General features: G+C 60.0%; 2 protein-coding genes across 4 annotated transcripts; both read right to left on the reverse strand.

Annotated features, from left to right (window-relative positions):
• Nucleotides 1-2,765: 2,765 nt before the first annotated feature.
• Nucleotides 2,766-10,375, reverse strand: MIDN (midnolin). Of its 3 annotated transcripts, XM_087816591.1 has the most exons (8): nucleotides 10,143-10,375; nucleotides 9,036-9,123; nucleotides 8,808-8,870; nucleotides 6,695-6,823; nucleotides 6,305-6,610; nucleotides 5,963-6,110; nucleotides 5,485-5,745; nucleotides 2,766-4,764 (listed from the first exon to the last, which is right to left on the reverse strand). In XM_087816591.1, the coding sequence occupies exons 1-8, from the start codon at nucleotides 10,373-10,375 to the stop codon at nucleotides 4,487-4,489; spliced, it is 1,506 nt and encodes a 501-aa protein (XP_087672717.1). In that variant the 3' UTR covers nucleotides 2,766-4,486. The 3 variants fall into 3 exon arrangements, with proteins under 3 accessions (XP_087672717.1, XP_016065199.2, XP_016065198.2); XM_016209713.2 differs by lacking the exon at nucleotides 6,695-6,823 and having other exon boundaries at nucleotides 5,963-6,107; XM_016209712.2 differs by lacking the exon at nucleotides 6,695-6,823.
• Nucleotides 10,376-14,598: 4,223 nt separating this feature from the next.
• Nucleotides 14,599-17,624, reverse strand: ATP5F1D (ATP synthase F1 subunit delta). Its single transcript, XM_016209716.2, has 5 exons — nucleotides 17,413-17,624; nucleotides 16,623-16,776; nucleotides 15,400-15,488; nucleotides 15,144-15,269; nucleotides 14,599-14,829 (listed from the first exon to the last, which is right to left on the reverse strand). The coding sequence occupies exons 1-4, from the start codon at nucleotides 17,551-17,553 to the stop codon at nucleotides 15,147-15,149; spliced, it is 507 nt and encodes a 168-aa protein (XP_016065202.1). The 5' UTR covers nucleotides 17,554-17,624; the 3' UTR covers nucleotides 14,599-14,829; nucleotides 15,144-15,146.
• Nucleotides 17,625-17,778: the final 154 nt, after the last annotated feature.

Below are 17,778 nucleotides of genomic sequence, written 5' to 3' on the forward strand. Positions count from 1 at the left end.
CAGGCAATACCTGGGCGTGGAAGGAATGGTGCACGCGAGCGCGCCGGTGCAGGGGGAACTGGGAACATGCGGCGACCCCAGACACGCCCCCTCTTCCATCCAGGGGTATCTGCGGGTGTAAAAACTGCAGCCAGAGGGAGGGGGCCTAACCCCTCCGCGCCTCACTTGCGCACTCAGCACGGCCAGGACGCAATCCTGCCTGGAGAAGGCAACCCAGTGCCACTATTGGTGTGTGCAGAGGAGCCAGCGGGGCAGCCACCAATGAGGCGAATCCGATGGTAGGCGGGACCTGGGCCTCCGATGCGCCGTAAGGGGCGGGCGGGGCGCCCTCTGTACGGTGACGTCAGACCCGTTTCCCCGCGCGTTGCCCTGGAAACCACGTTTCCAGCCTTGTGGGTTTCCGGGGCCGCCTCTTCTCATTCATCTTTTTCGTCATTGGGGGAGGGGGAGGTGTAGGGCCGACCCTGACACTCGCGGTCCCAGCAGTCCCTGCCTTCTCTGGGCGTCAGTTTACCTTTCGTAGCCTCCTACTCCCGCGTGGTCTAACCTACCGCCCCTCCGGCCGCTGCACACCCTTGGCTGAGCACCCCCACTCCCACTTCCTGCAGGTGTGTGTGCTGTGGTCCACAGCCCCTATGCGGGATGGAGTCCTCATAGGACCCCTGGGCAGGGCCGTGACTCTTGCACCCCGGTCTGCACCGTGAGGAGTAGGTTCCCGGGCAGCAGGGCAGGTGCTCCCCGCCCTAAATTGTGCAGACACAGCCCTGTGATTCAGCGTGTTCCTCAGTGGACACCTTCCCTCTGCATCCCCCACCCAGCTCTGCGGTGGTAACCTGGGTGACAGCGCCGGTCCCTCACCCCCCAACATCCCCAGCTGGACTGCGTAGGCGGAGGTTCCCACCCACACTTCCACCACCTGGGGGGACATTTGCTGCGTTGACATTGAGGTCTGAAGCGATCAGCCTGACTCCGGCATCCTGATACCTTTTAGCTGTGAGCAGACAAATATGATTTGGGGGTGACTGGACGGTAGGAGAGGCCCAAGGGCCTCCACGAGATGCCCCAGGACTCTCCTAGGAGGGAACGTTTCCCTTCCTTCTGGGGTCCCTGGAGCTGGGGCTTGGGAGGACAGGAGCTTGGACCATTAGAAATCAGCCAGGGGGAAAAAAGAAAAAGAAATCGGCCAGGGAGGTCCTGGCTAGATAGCTCAGTTGGTTAGAGCATCCTCCTAATATGCCAAGGTTTTGGGTTAGATTCCTAGTCAGGGCACAAACAAGAATCAACCAATGAATGCATAAAATAAGTGGAACAACAAATTGATATTTCTCTTTTCCTCCCCCCTTTTTAAAAATATATCTTTATTGATTTCAGAGAGAGGAAAGGAGAGGGAGAGATAGAAATATCAGTGATGAGTCATTGATTGGCTGCAGCCCGAAACCCGGGCATGTGCCGACCGGGAATCGAACACAGATCGCCTGGATCCTAGGTCAACGCTCAAACGCTGAGCCACACCCTGCCGGGCTCCCTCCCTTTAAAATATATATATATATATACCTTTATTGATTTCAGAGAGAGGAAGGTAGAGAGAGAAACATCAATGATGTTATTGATCAGCTGCCTCCTGCACGCCCCCTACTGGGGATCGAGGCCATAACCCGGCCATGTGCCCTGACAGGGAATTGAACTGGGATCTCCCAGACCATAGGTTGATGCTCAACCACTGAGCCACACCTGGCCAGGCATCCCTCCCTTTTTCTAAAATCAATAAATAAAAATTAAAAGAGCCTGGCTGGCATGGCTCAGTGGTTGAGCATCAACCTATGATCCAGGAGATTGTGGTTTCATTCCTGGTCAGGGCACATGCCCCAGTTGTGGGCTCCATCTTCAGTAGGGGGCATGCAGGAGGCAGCCAATCAATGACCCTCATCATTGTTGTTTCTCTCTCCTCCGTTCCTCTCTCTGAAATCAATAAAGACGTATTTTTTCTTTTTTAAATTGGCCAGGGGTAGTGGTCACAAATTTCAGAAACATCCCCAAGTGATGCTTCTCTCTGGGCCTGTTTTCTCCTCTATTAAATGGGAATGCTAAGTCTTTTCGGTGGCAGTGCTTGTTAAGTGAGGAAATCCATATAAAATGACATATGATTGTCCCATGTCTGCCCAGTCCCAAAGTGAAGATGGGATCCCAGAGCGGTGGGAGAGGAAGACTGAATAGTTCCCAAGCCAAGCAGGGACAGCTGGGAGAGGGTTGTTCCTGGACAGGGTGCAGCCTGGGCTGGATGCACGAAGGTCAGGGCTGGGGAGTGCTGGAATGCAAGGCCAGATAGAGTTCACACAGGACCTGGTGGCCTTGCACAGCACCAAGCCCTGGGAATTATGGATCCCCTAATAGAGGATTGGGTACTCTGGAGGCCGGGCACCAGGGCACCCTAGTAGTATCCTGGGAGGGGACTCAGGTCTGGGGCCAACCAGAGCAGGGAATCAAGAGGGCAAGGCCCCACACAGCCCCTGCCCACACCCTGCAGATTTCCGTCCTTGGGTAAGGGAGGTGGCCTACCCCTCCCTCCTCTGCAGGGGCAGTTTCCTGCCCACCCTCACCCCAAGCCATGGAGGGAGCCTGGGATGCACTCCTCCCTCTTTGCATTAGGACCCACTTCACACCTGAGATGGTGGAAGACCCCCCCCCCATTGCCACTCCCAGGCACGCAAGACCACCCACTATTATAATCTCGAACAGAACCTACCCCCAAGGGGAGCAGGAGGGACTTTCACTCGTGTAATTTTCTGTTTATTACTTGAAATCAAGGTGTTTGTGTAGGTTTTTTCTTTTCATACAGGAAACTCATGAAAAGTGCAGGCACACCCCACAGCCGGACCCCCACCCCCAGGGCCGGTAATGCTTTCTTGGGGGGGGGGGGCATAGTGAGGCAAGGCTGGTTCCTGCCTGGGGACTCTACCCTCAGACCCTGGGGGGCACAGACATTATTTAAAAATTGTTAAAAAAACAACAACAAGAACACATTTAAATAGGTATCCAAGACAGTTTTTCAAAAAACAAACCTGCCCCTTTTCTCTTTTGGAAAAACAAAAAAAATCCTTGACCCTTAACCTTCTGACCCCCTCCTCCCTGCCCACCCCCCCAACAAAAAAAATTTACAGAGCTACAGTTAACACATGATGTTCACATCTGAAACCATTAACTTGAAACACATAATGGGGAGGGGATGAGGACCTGGGGTTCATCTACAAGTAGGACAAAAGGAGGGAGACAAGCAGGGGTGGGGTGTCCTGCAGGACAGACAGGTGGGGGAGGGGGAAGGCCCAGACATCTCCATTTATCAGTAAAAAAGTGAATGAAAAATAAACTCCACCCACATTGAAATGGCCCCAATTAAGGGGGGGGGGTCCTGTCCCTCTGCTCTGGGCCAAAGACCCCTGGGGCATGGGCATGAGTGGGGAGGTTCCAAATTAGACCAGCAGCAATGCCCCCCAGGGGGTTAATGCTACACAGTGTAGCTCCTAACCATGAGATTCACAGCTCAGCACCCCCTCCCCTCCAGGTTGCAGGAGGGCCATCCCCAGTCCACAGGCCCAGATCCCTCAGGTTGGGCTGAGAAGCAGGGCTGAGGGCATCTCCCCTGCCCCACAGGCATTTCTCTCCTGATTTTTCAAGAGATTCCCAACTACTATTGGCTCAGTCAGAAAATTAACAGTCTATAAATACCCCGAGCTCAGAAAAAAAAAATAGGGGTGGGGCTGGAGTGGCATCAGAGGATATCGCACAGTGCATGGCCGGCAAAGGCGGGCGACAAATCTGTTCCCTTCCCTCCCCTTTGTGCCAGGAAAGAGTACCACACCCCTACCCAAACCCCAAGGCAGGCTCTGGCCAGCCTCTCCCCTGAAACAGCTTTTTTTTTCCAGGAAAAAGAAACCAAGAAGAGAAAGAAGTACAGACGTGGAAGAGACAGCCCCTGGTCGGTTGCAGCTGTGGGTCCTGTGAGGTGTTTGGAGCCCTGTGGGGCCCTGCTGGCTGGGGGAGGCCAGAATCAGCAGTGGGGATTCTCTTGTCTGTGGCCCCCTCCTGTCTGTAAAGTGCATATGAGGCATCTACATTTTTGACTTAAACCTGAAGAGGGTGGGGGAGCAGCAGAGCCAGCAGAAGGGGTGAGGGGGCTTCCTCATTTCTGCTCTGAACCATCTGGAAAGACTGCTACATATTTGGAGCTTGAGAAGGTGAGCAGGGAAGGACCCTGCCTGGCTGAGGTGGGGGGGGGGTACAGAGGAAGAGGTGGGGAGGTAGGGAGGCTGAACTGAGGAGGCAGGAACCCAAGGCCACGTAGGGTTTGGAAAACCATGGTGAGAAATGAAATTTTTAAAAACCAGGACACTAGCTGAGGAGGGAGGGGCCTCCAGCAGTGCCCACTGCCTGCTCTCCTGAGCTGGGTGATATTCTCAGCCACCCTGGGCAGGGGCAAGGGACAAGGTTCCTAGGCCACCACAAACTCTGATTTGATGTCAGGGTTAACTTCTGGCTTCCAGACGGATTCCTCGAAGTCAAGGCCCAAGCCTGCAGCCTCACTGGGGCTGCCACCACTGCCTCCGGGGCTGCTGTCACTGCGACCAGCCTTGCGGCTGGGTGGCCAGTGGTAGGGGCCGCGGGCATCTCTCCGGGCCTTTCTGCGGAGCCGTTTCTGCTGGAGCAGCAGCTGCAGGCGCTCCACTTTGCAGCGGGTGGCACGGTTCTCTGTCTGCCGCAACCGGTCCCCTATAAAGGAAGCAGTGACTGTGACCCCCCCAGGAGAGGCTGGACCCCCAGCAAATCCCCTCCAGCATTAGGCATAGCCTAGGACTCCCTCCATTGAGGGGACTGGTTAAGAGTATTTACAGGATGAATCTCCAGTAGACCCCTGGAAGCTGCAGGTTTATTAAAACTTGCTCCAGTGTCCAGCACACCAGCTTTGAGCCCTGTGAGGGCAGGGTCATGTACAAGTCAGGCACTCAGGACACAGTCACAGCATGAATTAACTGCAGCTTGAACCCTTGCAGCTCCTTCTGTGACCGAGAGGAACTCAGGCTCTGGCCTCGAATGATTTCCCCTTTGTGGCCTGGGCTGGGGGGCCCACTGAACAGAGTGGCATCACCAGTCTGCAAGACTCCAGACTTATAGGGTAAAAACAAGTTGGGAAAATATGGCGTCATAGAGAAGGAGGGGAAACTGGGCCCCCTCCTTAGCCTGACTTGGCCATTCACAGAGGCTCCACCTGCCATTTGGAGAAGGTTCCCGAGGAGGAAGTGAGGAGGAACCCCCTTGGGAGGGCACAAGGACACTTTCTGCCCCCAACACACGGTCCCTTCTCTGCAGGCTCTCCAAGAGCAGGCTGAGTGGCAGCTGGTGCCTCCCTAGCCTGAGGTGGGTCAGCTGCTCTGAGCTGCACAAAGAGGGGCCTTGAGTGATAAGGATGGGAGAGGCACCCTAGATACTCACCCGTGGGCTTGCCCAGGCGGGCCTGGCTCAGGGAGGCCGGGGCCATGGCCACCAGCTTCTCACAGGAGGTAGTTTTGGGGGTGAGGTCTGCAGCAGACGAGGCAGGTGCACACTGGGCATGGCAGCGCAGTTGGGTCAGTGATGGGGGCATGCCCTGGTAGTGCCGTGTGGCACTCAGGAGGTCATTAAGGATCTGCAGGATGGTGCCGATGTCCCGCCGTGGCCGCCCACTGCTGTCCTGGCAGTTGGGGTGCAGCGTGCCTACAGGTGGCAGAGTGTATTGGTGAGTGCCTAAGGGATGGGACCCTGGGGCAGGAATGACACAAAGACCCCCACCCACGCATGGGGGACACAAAACCTGCTGTAGGGTCATGAGTATATGTAGAGATCTGAGGGTGGGATGGTGAGAGTATGTCCCAACCCTGAGGTGTATGCATGTGACCACTAGTGGGACACACGTGGAAGCCATGACACCTACCAGAGAAGGTCCCTGAGAAGACCCCCGGGGCGTGGTTCACGAAGCTCTCGATAATGGCACCAGGTTTTCGGGAACGGGAGGTGGGGCTGCCCCCAGAGGTGGATGTGGGACTGGCCCGGGTACTGGCAGCAGGGGAACAGTCCATCTGCTGATGAGGGAGGGGGCACATGAGCTTAGGGTATAAGCAAAGACCTTGGGGTTCAGGGTCCAGGGATCACCCACCAGCCCAGGATCCAGCGATGGCCTTTGAAACAAGGGATCTGAGTCCCTGTGCACCCTCCTCCCCCATGTCCCAGAACAGCCCATCCTTGAGTTCACCGAATAAGCCCTTCCTGGACTCACCTCAGGACAGGTGGTAGGGGCTGAGTGGGAACGAAAGGAGCCGGCTGTGACAGGTGGGGGGGATGCAGGTGCAGGGCTGGTGGGCACTGGAGGGACACGGGCAGCACTGGACACTGGCCGGCAGGGAGAGGACACAGAGGTGGTCATGCTGGGGTCCCCGCGGGTGGCAGCGGCTGCAGCTGCTAGCACATGGCGGTGTTGTAGTGGGGCGTGCTGGGCTGCAAGTTGAAGCTGGACGAACATCATGTGGTCACCCACTCGAAGAGCCAGGGTCAGCGGTGAGCGGCCCGACAAGAAGTCACTGACCTGCAGAGAGTAGCCTGTCAGCCCCAGGGTCCCAGCCCTAGGCGCCCCCAGCCCGGCCCAGCCCGGCCCCCCATGCTGTGTGACCTGGGGCCTCTCGCCGCCCCTCTCTGGGCTCTGGGGTCCCTGTCGGTGCCACGGATGCTTAAATAAAATGAATCGGTATTTCCGGAAGCCGCCTCCGCCAGCCCGGCCCGGCCCGGGCGCCGCTGGGGGCTGTGGGGGACAGAGGCAGGTCAGACAGGGGGGCCTGGCCCTTCCTGGCCAGCTTGGTTCTTTCAAAGGGAAACTGAGGCCAGAGGGGGCAGGGCCTAGCCAGAGGTCACTGTCCTTAAATAACCCTCACCTTGTACCTTTCCCCACCCTCTCAAACCCCCAGATCCTCTCTGCCTATGATTATGGCAAAGGGACCTATTTCAGGCCCCCTCCCAGTTAAGCCAAAGGGGTGGGCAGCAAGTGGGTGGAATTGCTGGACAAATTCTTCATCCTAACCTTTGCTTTCTCAAGATAAATATTTATCTGTCCTGGGCGGGGCAGAGGCTGAGAGGGAGGCGTCACTGCAGGAAGGGGCCCTGACTGGTTCCCTGGAGCCAGGGTCCCCCAGGGCCTGAACACAACCCACGCAAACATGAACCCTCCAATCGGGGTCCCCTTTCAAAGAGGGTGTGGGGTGCCTCTGACCCTAGTCTGCACTGGGGACTGGCTAGCACAGAACTCTCCCCAGGGGCTGGGCTGGGGGTTGGGGGGGTGGAGAGGTTTCTGAGAAGTGACAGAGGCTGGATGACTCAGAACAACCGCCTCCCAGCTCTCCCCTGGCAGCGGCTGGTGTAACCTTCTCTGCTTGGGGGCCTTGGGGAGGAGGCGAGGGAGGCAGGCAGTTCGAAGCCCCCACCCCCAGCCCAGTCTGCACGACCCACCCCCACCCCCAGAAATGCCCCTTGCAAGAAGGGTCTGGGGTATCTCCCAAGAGTAGCTGAAGCACCCCCCCATTCCCTCCAGCAACTTCCTCCCTGGGGAGGGCAACTGGGCAAGCATAATGTGGTGCCAGGCAGGGAGCAGCCCTTGGGAGCCCAGTTGATCCACCCAGCCTCCCCACCCCCGCTCCATCTCCCTCCTGATGAAGGCACCAGGGCGGATGTGAACCAAACACAGGGCCCCCCACTGGCAACCACATCCCCCACCAACAGCAGGGAGCTCAGTTCACATCTGCCCCAGGAAATCAGGAGCCCCCTTGGGGCTCCCAGGACTCCTGTTCTTCCCTCACCCCGCCACCCCTTCTGATGGCAGACCACCCAGATCCTGCTCTCCCCCCTCCTCCACACTAGCTGGCTGGTGAGGGCAGGATGCTACATGTCGGGGAGGGGGCGAGGGCCTCAGGCAGGAGGAAGGGAAGCGGCTGAGCAGGTTTCCTGCGGCTGGCCAGCCCAGACAGGGAGGCCTAAAACCTGCCCACCCCCTCTAGGGGAGGGCAGCAGCCTGCTTCCCCCACCCTGGCAGCAGGCGGATAGCTGAGGCCTGTGTCACCCTCCTGGGAGGAGGCCCTGCCGCCAGAAAAATGAGAAAAGGAGGGGAGGGGAAGGCTGCAACAAAACCGGGAACCTGGGTGTGGGCCAGCCCAGGCCTCCCTCCTCATCTCCCTCCAGGCTGCTTACTAAATATTTTCCTAACATCCTGTGTTGGTCTTGCTGGGTGCCCGGTTGCCCCCACCCCACCCCTCCCCTTTTGGGGCAGAGAACAAAGGCCAGAAAAAGGAGGGGGAGGGGTGACTACCCACCCCTGACAATGGGGTCAGGAAAGGCGAAAGGCGGAAGGAGTGTCACCCAGGCTAGCCCCTCCCTCTCCCCACCAGCAGAAATTTTATAAAGGTCGCTCTGGGGAAACTTCGGTGGCTCTGGAGGGGGGCACTCAGGGACACAGGCCCAGTGGGTGGGAGCTGGGGCCAAGGTCACCCGAAGGCAGGCTTGTGAAAGCTGGGTCCCCATCCCCCATGGGAGCCACCGTGGGAGAGAAGGCCCTCAAGGTCAGGTGGTGAGTGCTGGGGGGGAGGGGGAAGAGGAAGCTGGGTGACCAGGCCAAGCTGGCAAGAAGGCGGGGCAGCACGAGTCCCCTCCCCACAAGCTTCCTGGGAGCAGAAACAACCCCAGGCTCTCCTGTGGGGCTGGTAGCCCCTGGGCTAGGAGGGGCGGCGATCGAGTCTCACCTGGGTCTCTGTTAAGCTCTCCAGGGCCTGCATCACAGACTGTTCTGGCCTTGAGGCCTGAGACTACAAAGAGAGGGAGGGGAAGAGACCCTAAGTATGCATTTTGGGCTGGACACCTGAGCTGGGAGGGTCCTGCATGGTGGGGGGGAGCCCAGACAGGTGTGATAGGGACCATGCTGGCATGAAAGGGCGCTGCCCTCCCATGTTGGGGCCTCCTAAGCCATTTACCATGAGGCCCGCCTCCACGGTGGGCACGAGAGTCAGCTTGCTGCCATCCCCCACGCCGAACTCCTGCAGCTTCCCCGAACTGAGCCGGCTGGTGGGGGGGGAGGGAGGAAGGAAGAGGGTGAGGCTACAGAGACCAGGCAAAACACGGAAGCAGAGGCTGACGGAGAGTGCTGTGCTCTGTGCTCTGTCCTTCCACCCCCATCTCTAACTGGCCGCTAGACCCAGGGCGCTGAAAGTGGGGGCAAGGTTCACCCTCTGGGCCTTGGGACCCCATGCTAGCGGTTTAGACCCCTTCTCTCAAGGAACCCCAACTCTGGATTGGGACACCCCCTTTACACCTTGGCAAGACACTTTTTCATTACCCGGGCCCCACTGTGCCCTGTGAACCCTCCCAGCAGGGCCAGCCCTGCCTGTAATTCAAGAACTCCGGCCCTGGGCTCCTCTTTGTGGGGCCACAGAGCTTAGCCTTTAGGGGCTTTGCCTGGCAGGGCTCCCCCTCCTCCCTCCCTTCCTGGCTCAGGCAGCCTCTGCTCAGACAAAGGAGACCCTCCCCCTCCCGCCCCTCCCCCACCGAGGCCCCTCCGCTGGGGATGGACACAGCTTGTCCCCGGAGGCCCACGGGAGGCGGGCTCCCCGGCCTGGAGGCGATTTAAATACCATGGGGGAGGGGAAGGCTGAGGGGAGCACTCAGAGGCGAGAACAAAGGGGGGCAGAGAGACGCAAGTTGGGGGAGACAGCCAGACGCAGAGCAGATGCGGAAGCCGGCGGAGACGCAGGCAGAGGAAGAGACGGCAGGGCCTCCACCCCCGCAGCCAGGAGCACCGCGCCGTCCCGGGGCTCCTATCGTCCTGCGAGGGGGGTTGCCTAAGCCCAGACAGAGGCACCCTCACAACCGCCTTTGTGCTGCGACCCCGGGCGGGGGAGGGGGCCGAAGCAAGCAAGGCCGAGCAGAGGGCGCCCGAGAGCGCGCCACCGCCGCCCCCCTCCCGTCTGACCGCCCCCCTTCCTTCCCCGAGCTGCGAGCTCTTTGTTCCCGTCCGGGGGCTGGGGCCAGAGGGGGCAGCAGGCCAAGGGTGCGCTGGGGCCGGGGCGGCGCTGGGTACCTACGTGTCTTTGTGGAGCAGCGCCAGGCGCTCCTTGGGCACTTTGAGGCGCTGGGACAGGCGCTTGCGCAGCCCCTCCACCGTCTCGTCGGGGGACACCGACAACTCGTAGCGAGTACCCGTTGTGCTGTGGATGGCCAGGCTCATGGACGCCGCATCCGCCGCCGGGCCCAACTCGCAGGCGCCTCCGGGGGCCCCGCGCCGGCAGCCCCGGGCGCCGCCGGGCTGCGGCTCCATCCCCGGCCCGCGCTGGGGGGCTGGGGTCCGCGGGGCACCGCCAATCCTCGCCGCGCCTCCGGACAGGGCCGAGGCTCCCAGAACCAGGGTTCTCGGGGACACTGGGGACGGGAGGCAGCGCGTGTCCCCTTCGACAAGGTCCCAGTAGCAAATGGCGAATCAAGAATCCCAGTGGCGCTCCGGGGTCGCGTCGGCTCGTTGGGGCGCCTTCCCAGGTTGGGGATTGCACTTGCGACTTCTTTCAAGGGCTGCAGGCGTCAACCGAGATACGGCGGGAGCGGGAGTAGGGTCCCGGAGGAGTGGGCGCCGCTGGCCGACCGCGCTTAGTGCCGTCTGCCGCTCGGGCCGCGCTTCCCCGCGCGTCACCTCCCTTAGCAACAGTCGCCGCCGCCGCCGCTCAGAGGATCTGGGGGTGAAAGTAACAAGAAAAAAAAGTTATAATGTAGCAACGTTACAAGGGGCGGGGCCTCCGCCCCCTCCCATTCACTACTTACTCAGCCGGCCCCGCGCCGGCCAATCAGCACGCGCCGAACGCATAGTGGGCTGCGCGGGCCCGCCAATGGCTGCAGCCACGGCTCTGCCCCACGTGGCCGCCGGGCCCGCCCCCGGCTCCGCCCCAGCCCCAGCGTCCAAGAGGAGCGCGGCGGGGGCGGAGCTGAAGCAGCAGAAGCCGGCCCCCACGCCCCCGCCCGCGCCCGGGGCCATTCATAAGGCCTGGTGCCCACAACAAAGAGAGAGCGGCACGGGAGGGCCCGGGAACTTCGTCCAGGAGCTGCGCGGCTTGAGGGTGGGCTTTGTCCCTAGGCCTGCAGGGGCAGGATGCCGCGTGACCTCCCCCCGCGTTCGTCCGGGAAGCTACTGCGAGCGGAAGCGGGAGGCAATCCCCGCGCCTGGTAGCTGGGCCCGTTTCGGCGGCTCGGGGGAGGGTTCGACCTTGGGGCGTGAGGTCTCCACGAGGAGTGGGGTGATGGCGAAGCCTGCATCCCGGTGACGTGGCCGGTGTCGGGGGGACCCTTCCCGCGCTGGTGCCACCTCACGTCCCACCCCAGTATCGCGGGCCGGACCCGCTTCTAGAGTCGCACCCTCCTGAGCTATGACGTGACGCGGCGTTCCTGGCTGCGCCCGCGCGCAGCGCTCCGCTCGAGGCTGCGGTGAGTCAGCAGCGCTGGCGCGCCCTCTGCCGGCCCCATCCAGGAGCGCTGCCGGGAGTCCTGGGGAGGGGGCGCGAGGCTGCCCCGGGTAGGGGCAAAGCCGACCGACTGCCGGCGTGGGGAAAGCCTCGCTAGGAGTGTGAATCCTCCAAGACTCAGGTCGTACATCCGAGGAGACAGGCTGGAACAGCAACTAGCTCAAGGTCACTCTGAGGAGGGGGAGTGCCCGGGCCGGAGGGGGGGGGCTTGGGTGGCGCGGGGGCTGAGGTCGCACCAAGGGGGTGCTGGCTGCGCCTTGCTTCTCCCATTCTACGTCCCGGGGACGGAGGGAGAGGCTTCCCAGAACTGGAGATATCCCGAACCCTGCCTGCCCCAAGAACAAAGAAAAGTGGGACACCTTAAAAGCCTAAAGTGGGGTACCCCTCCTTGGCCCACGAGATCCCGCCCACAACTCACCGGGCGCGGGCAGTCCGAGGTCACAACAGTCCTTAAAATACCTACGTCCAGAACTAGTGCGCGGTAGCAGGGTAGGTCTGGGGCCCTACGGACGGCCCCGAACCTTTATCCGCACCGCCTTCCCTGGGGTGGAGTTTGGGCGGGCAGTGACGCAGGCCGTCCCCCGCCCCTCCTAGTGGGCCAGGGCCTCGGAGCGCCTGGCCTGGGCCACTTGCCCTATAAATGACTGAGCTCCTTGACTGCCTCCGAATCCGAGGTCACGGTCGGCCGCGTCGACGACTCTGGCGCACCCCTACTTAGGCCACGGGGACTGGGTTTCAGGGTGCACAGCTGGGCTCCCTGCCCCACCCTTTTTCCTGCCGTTCCAGGCCCCGTGCTTCCACCTGGGAGCGCCCGCATGGCGGGGCGGGGTGGGGGGTGGGGGCGCGGGAAGGGGAGCCTGAGTCAGCAGTGCAGTCCAGGAAAACAGGCTGAAGTCACCAGCCTAGAGTGGGGATGCCCCAGCAGGCGGCCTCCTGCATCCCTTAACAGTGACCTCAGAGGGCATTTATGGAGCGATTAACCAGCACCAGGACTGCCTTGTGCAGCCAGTCACCACAGATCCTGTGACCTCTGGAGGGTTTTGGCCTCTGGAGCCTGTTTCTCCCTGGTAGCCATGGGGTGGAATGAGAATCCTACAGGGCTCACTCTGGGGCCTGAAGTATGGGTCCCTCACCTGGACTCTGTGATGTTATCATCACTCAATAATGCAAGTTCACAGGCTGCTGCCCATCCTTTGGGTTGGGCATAACCCTCCTACCCATTTTACATACTAGGAAATAGGCCACACAGGCAGAAATGTGGCATGTCCTTTGGGGGGCTTTCTAAGGATGACCCTGATTGGTGGTGGGGCCCTCCTGCCCTGAGAGGAACTCCAAGTTCTACTCACCCACCCTGTCCACTTATCTGCCTTCTCCCTTTATCTAGCCTGACCACCCCCACCTCCACCCTCTGCATCCGTCCCAGGGCTGTTCCTTTCTGCTCTCACCCAATGCTCCTATATAGCCTCTGCCCTGCCAACAACCCCCCACCCAGGCACTCCCAGCCCTGCAAGGTCAGCCAGGGCTGGGCTGGAAGGAGGGAGTCACTGGGGCTGCTGTTGAGGGATGGATAGGAGTTGGCCACACACACAGCAGTGGTGCTCCAGGAAATGGAAACAGCCAGTGCAGAGCTCTGGAGACTTAAGTGGAGGCAGGGGGAGGGGTCCAGGGTGGGGGCTCTGCTTCCAGACGGAGCTTGTAGGTGGCAGAGGGAGCAGGAAGAGGCTGGGTGGGACCCTCAAGGGGTGGGGATGTTGCTGCTCAGGTGGCAAAACTTTGTGATCTCAGGCTGGTTCTTGACCTTCCTGAAACCCTTGAGTCACACACACAGGGGGGAGGGGGGGGGAGATAAGGGGTTGCTGTGGGGGGGGGGCTGACCTTGCTCTGTAAGTCTAACAATGTGCTAATTAACTGGCTTCCCATTCCCTCCTGTGTAGAACATCCCCATATTTCAGCAACCGTCTCAGGGCATGAGCACAGGTATACCAGGGGACCCCTTTCCTGCCCCCCATTAGGTCCCAAGCTTGCCCTATGGATAAGGTCTGGATCTCTGGTTTCTGGCCCTGTGACCTGCCCCACCCTGCATGCCTTCTGCCCCAGGTCTTGGCCCTGCCAGCACCAGCTGTTCCCTCCAGCCCATGTCAGGCAGGGGTGTCTTCAAGACTCACAGGTCTCCCCATGGAGACTATGCTATGGAATTCGTTGCATCCTGCTGTCCCCCAACTGGACACTGAAGTCTCTCAGGGAATAGGCAGGGGGGGGTCCCTGTTGTGGGGGGTGCTGGCGCAGTATCTTGGTGATGGTCTCCCTCCTTAACCCCACTTCTTTGGTTTTATTTATGGTGCCCAGTCTGGCCACGGCCTCTAAGACCTAGGCTCTAAGTTGGAGACAAGAGTGGAGCTGCACCTGTGACCCCTGACTGTCACAGCCTTCTCTGGGCTGGGGGTTCCTGGGAAGTGGGGGGCAGCTGCTTGGGTCTCACTGGCCTGAGAGTAAGAAGACCCAGACACACACACAACCAGAGCAGTGAGCTCACCTGGAGGCCCCACACACATGGGTCTCTTACCAGGTCAAGCCTCAAACACAGCCATGTGACAGTCACTTGCATGGGACTGCAACACCCTAGTGCACAGCCCATCCATACTGATGACATGTCCCTATGACACACAGGGAGGCCCAGGCTCTCCTAAATAGTCACCACCCTGGAATACCCTGCAATCCCTGCTTGGGTTCAGGGTTGAGGGGGGTGGAGCAAGAAGACTCCTTCCTTGAAGTCCTCTGTCTACCAACTGGAGCCCAAGTCTGGGTTAACTCCAGGGTTACAAAATGGAATAGATGGAGCAGCACGGCAAAGCTGTGCACTGTCAGGGCTGCCCCTTCCCAGACACCACACCCCATCTGGGGCTGGCCCAGGGACCGGGGTGCCAGAGATGCCAACACCAACAGGAGTCAGACAGACAGCTATGGCCACCCCCCACCCGTTGCCTCTGCCCCATCCCCTTGTAGTGAAGGCCAGAAGCCTGCCCATCACCTGCCCTGGTGTCACTGGCTGTGTTTTCCCCCATTTCCCAGAGGCCCCCAAGGACCTCTCAGGCCACAACCTCCAAATCCCTGAGGCTGAGGCCCTACCTCACAGGGGATATTGTGTCCCAAGCCCATTGCCCTAGGCAGGAGACAAAATCAGCACACACAAGTGGGGTCCTTGGTCTTTAATGGGGTGCAGACCGGGGACAAGCTGTCCAGAGGCGGCAGTGGGGAGCACAGGTCTCTACAGGGATGAGAGTGGAGGGTGGCAGGTCAGGTTGGTGGGATCTTTGGAGGTGGGAAACAAACCCCCTAGGTGATAGTCCCCCAAGGGCAGAGCAGGGTCTCTGGGCTCATCCCTACCCACCAGGCCTGGGCCCAGGGGGTGTGCTCTGAGAGAAGCTGGCAATGTGCCACCCCCTGGTGGCCTGGTCAACAAGGATGGCTACCTCTCAGAGGGGTTGCCCCACCCCCTCATACTGAACCCAAGGGAGCTGGTTCCAAAGGGTCCCACTCTGGGCCTTGGTTTCCCTGCTGACACTGGCAAGGGGCACGCACCGTCTACTCCAGGGCCTTCACCAGGGCTTCATTGGCCTCGATTCGGATTTGGATCTCAGCCCTCGCAGCCTCGTCCGCTGCCCCTGACAGCTCCGAATGTGCCTTCTCCAAGTTTGCCTTGGCTGCCTACAGTAGGTGGGTGGTTGGTGAGGGCCAAATAAGGGCCCTGGTCTGGCACCTGCCCCTCCACCCCCAAAGCCAGAAGCTCTTAGCTCATATGCCTTCTTGGTGCCTCAGTTTCCACTGGGACACTTACCCCCAAGTCCAGCATGTCCAATGTCACAGCCTCTTCAGCCAGTAACTGAACTGATGAATCAGCATTCACTGTGACCGAGCCGCTGCTCACTGCGGAAGGAGGGGGGATGAGACTGCCACATCTAGGCTCAGGGAAAACCACCAGTCCCAGAATCGGGACAGTGGCCCAACAAGGGTCCTGGAGTACAGCATAGGGGATGTAGCACCTGGAGAGAACACATGGGAACAGGGCCACCAGGGGCATCTGTTGTGGCTGGGCATGGGGACAAAGACCCATCCCTTCACACATGAACCCATTAGCTGAGCAGGGCTGTGTTTGAATCCTGGCTGGCTCTAGCTTTAGAGACATGCTGGTGGAAGGTCTTAGAGCCAGTTTCTTTCTGCACAAGTTTCCTCCTTCTCTAAGTCAGGCTCCCCTCCCCAACATGTTTTATTTTTTATTTTTAGAGAACATTTATTAAAACTGGGGAGAATGAAACAAGGAAGGGCCTAGGACAGAAGCAGCAACAGGTGCGGATCCAGTGTCCAGAATGGCCTCTGTATCTGCATGGGTGAAGCAAAGGTGAAATGAGGGTCTAGGAGGGGAAATGAGACTAGGCCGGGCTGCTTTGCTCACTAAAATGTAGAGAAGCCCGGCCAAGCGTGACTCAGTGGATGAGCATCGACCTAGGATCCAGGAGATTGTGGTTGGATTCCCCCTCGGGGCACATGCCTGGGTTGTGGGCTCAATCCCCAGTAGGGGGTGTGCAGGAGGCAACTGACCAATGACGACTCTCATCATTGATGTTTCTATCTCTCTCTTTCCCTTCCTCTCTCTGAAATCAATAACGATATGTTAAAAAAGTCAGAGAAAAGGGAGCCTTGAGGACAGGGTCAGGGAGTTAGAGCAGAACAAGCTGCAGTTGCCCATTGCTCCCTGGTCGCAAGTCTCGTGGGTTCCCTTAGAGTTTAGGAGATGCATTCCTGTGGAGGGAGGAGAGGGAGAAGGGAAAGGTGCAGGTGTGCTCCTGGGAGGGAGAGCACGCCTACCCAGCACCGGTTTTACTTCTCTTCCAAACCACAGCCAGTCCGGAGCTGAAGGCTGCAAGATGCTTCTGGCTTGCTTTCCACCGTCCTCCCAGTGCCCACAGCACTTTTTGTTGCCATATCAACTGAAATGGGGACTGACTTGCTGCACTGTGCAGCTCTGCCCAGCCCAGTTCTCTGTCCTCCTGTTGGACTCACCAAAGTATTTCGAGGTAGTACCATCCTCAGCATGGACGACGACCAGCCCTGGCCGCAGGACCTGCAGGGTGGGCACGTGGGATGCCAGGATACCGAAGGCTCCCGTCTGCGTGGGCACGTCCACCTGCCGGACGTTGGCGCCATTAAAGAAGACCTGGAGAAGAAACATGGGGAATAGGTCGCTACAGGCCAGTCCCACACCACCGGGATTCAGTCTTCCCAATAGTGAAATGGGCTGGGACAGGGCTGAGTGCCAATGGGAGACAAAGCAGCAGTCGCGATGGGGCCGATGCTTGGGTTTTAGTCCTTGGGCTTCAGTGCCATTATCTGTGAGAACGAAATCCAGCCACCAAAGCTTTTCGGCAGAGATATGCTATAAGGATACCAGGAGTGCCTGCCAGGGAAAGACACCATAAGAGGTGCTTATCTCGGGAGAGCTGCCTGCAGCAAGGGGCAATGCCGGCTTAAAGGGCTGGTCCGGCCCTTGGGCGTCGCATTCCAGGTGGAAGGCCCGGGAGCTTGGAGGAGCCGGATCCCAAACCACATGGAGAAGCGACACAGGTACGTAGTACGACATAGGAGTCCACAACCTGGGGGTTTGGGGCTCGGATTCCGGGTCTGGAATGGGGATCGACAACCTGGAGGCTGAGCGGCTTGGATCCTGGGGCCGGAATGGGGGTCGGCGACCTAGGAGTTGGGGAGCTCGGATCCGGAATTGGGCTTGGGGAGGTTCGTGCCCGAATCACGCGGGAGAGGGGCGCGGATCCGGGGTCCGGAATGGCGTCCGCACCTGCGTGGGTGAGGCGAAGGTGAAAGACATTTGTCCCGGGCCCGCGGCGGGGGCCGAGGCGACCGCCGCCTCGGCGTAGGCGCGAGCCTGGCGCACGAGGCGACCCAGGCCCGGGCGGCGGAGCAGCGCGGATGGCAGCATGGCGGAGGCGGCGCGTAGACCGAGTAGCTGGGGTCTGGCGGAACCTGGGTGGCCTAGAGGGCGAGGAGGACGAGGCGCAGAGACGCTTGGGGGAAGAATTAGTAGCGAGGGCGCACGCGCGAACGACTCCCGGCTGGCCGCGCGCTGCTCCGCGGAGTGCGCGGCACGCTGGGGGTTGTAGTTTCCTTTCAGCTCCAGTTCCCAGACCGCTGGCGGAGGGGAAGG

The sequence above is a fragment of the Miniopterus natalensis genome, chromosome 4, assembly GCF_054644295.1.
Source record: "Miniopterus natalensis isolate mMinNat1 chromosome 4, mMinNat1.hap1, whole genome shotgun sequence".
Lineage (NCBI taxonomy): Eukaryota > Metazoa > Chordata > Mammalia > Chiroptera > Miniopteridae > Miniopterus > Miniopterus natalensis.

Bases quoted from the DNA above. Each gene is read 5' to 3' on its own strand.
- ATP5F1D (XM_016209716.2), bottom strand. From the start codon at position 17,553: ATGCTGCCATCCGCGCTGCTCCGCCGCCCGGGCCTGGGTCGCCTCGTG. The intron at 16,777-17,412 runs GTGCGGACGCCA...TTTCTTCTCCAG, and splicing joins CCTTCGCCTCACCCACGCAG to GTCTTCTTTAATGGCGCCAA. The intron at 15,270-15,399 runs GTAAGTGTCCCA...CACCTACTGTAG, and splicing joins TGGACATGCTGGACTTGGGG to GCAGCCAAGGCAAACTTGGA.
- MIDN (XM_087816591.1), bottom strand. From the start codon at position 10,375: ATGGAGCCGCAGCCCGGCGGCGCCCGGGGCTGCCGGCGCGGGGCCCCC. The intron at 6,611-6,694 runs GTCACACAGCAT...TACTCTCTGCAG, and splicing joins GGGGCGGCGAGAGGCCCCAG to GTCAGTGACTTCTTGTCGGG. The intron at 4,765-5,484 runs GTGAGTATCTAG...CTTCCTTTATAG, and splicing joins CCGCCTGGGCAAGCCCACGG to GGGACCGGTTGCGGCAGACA.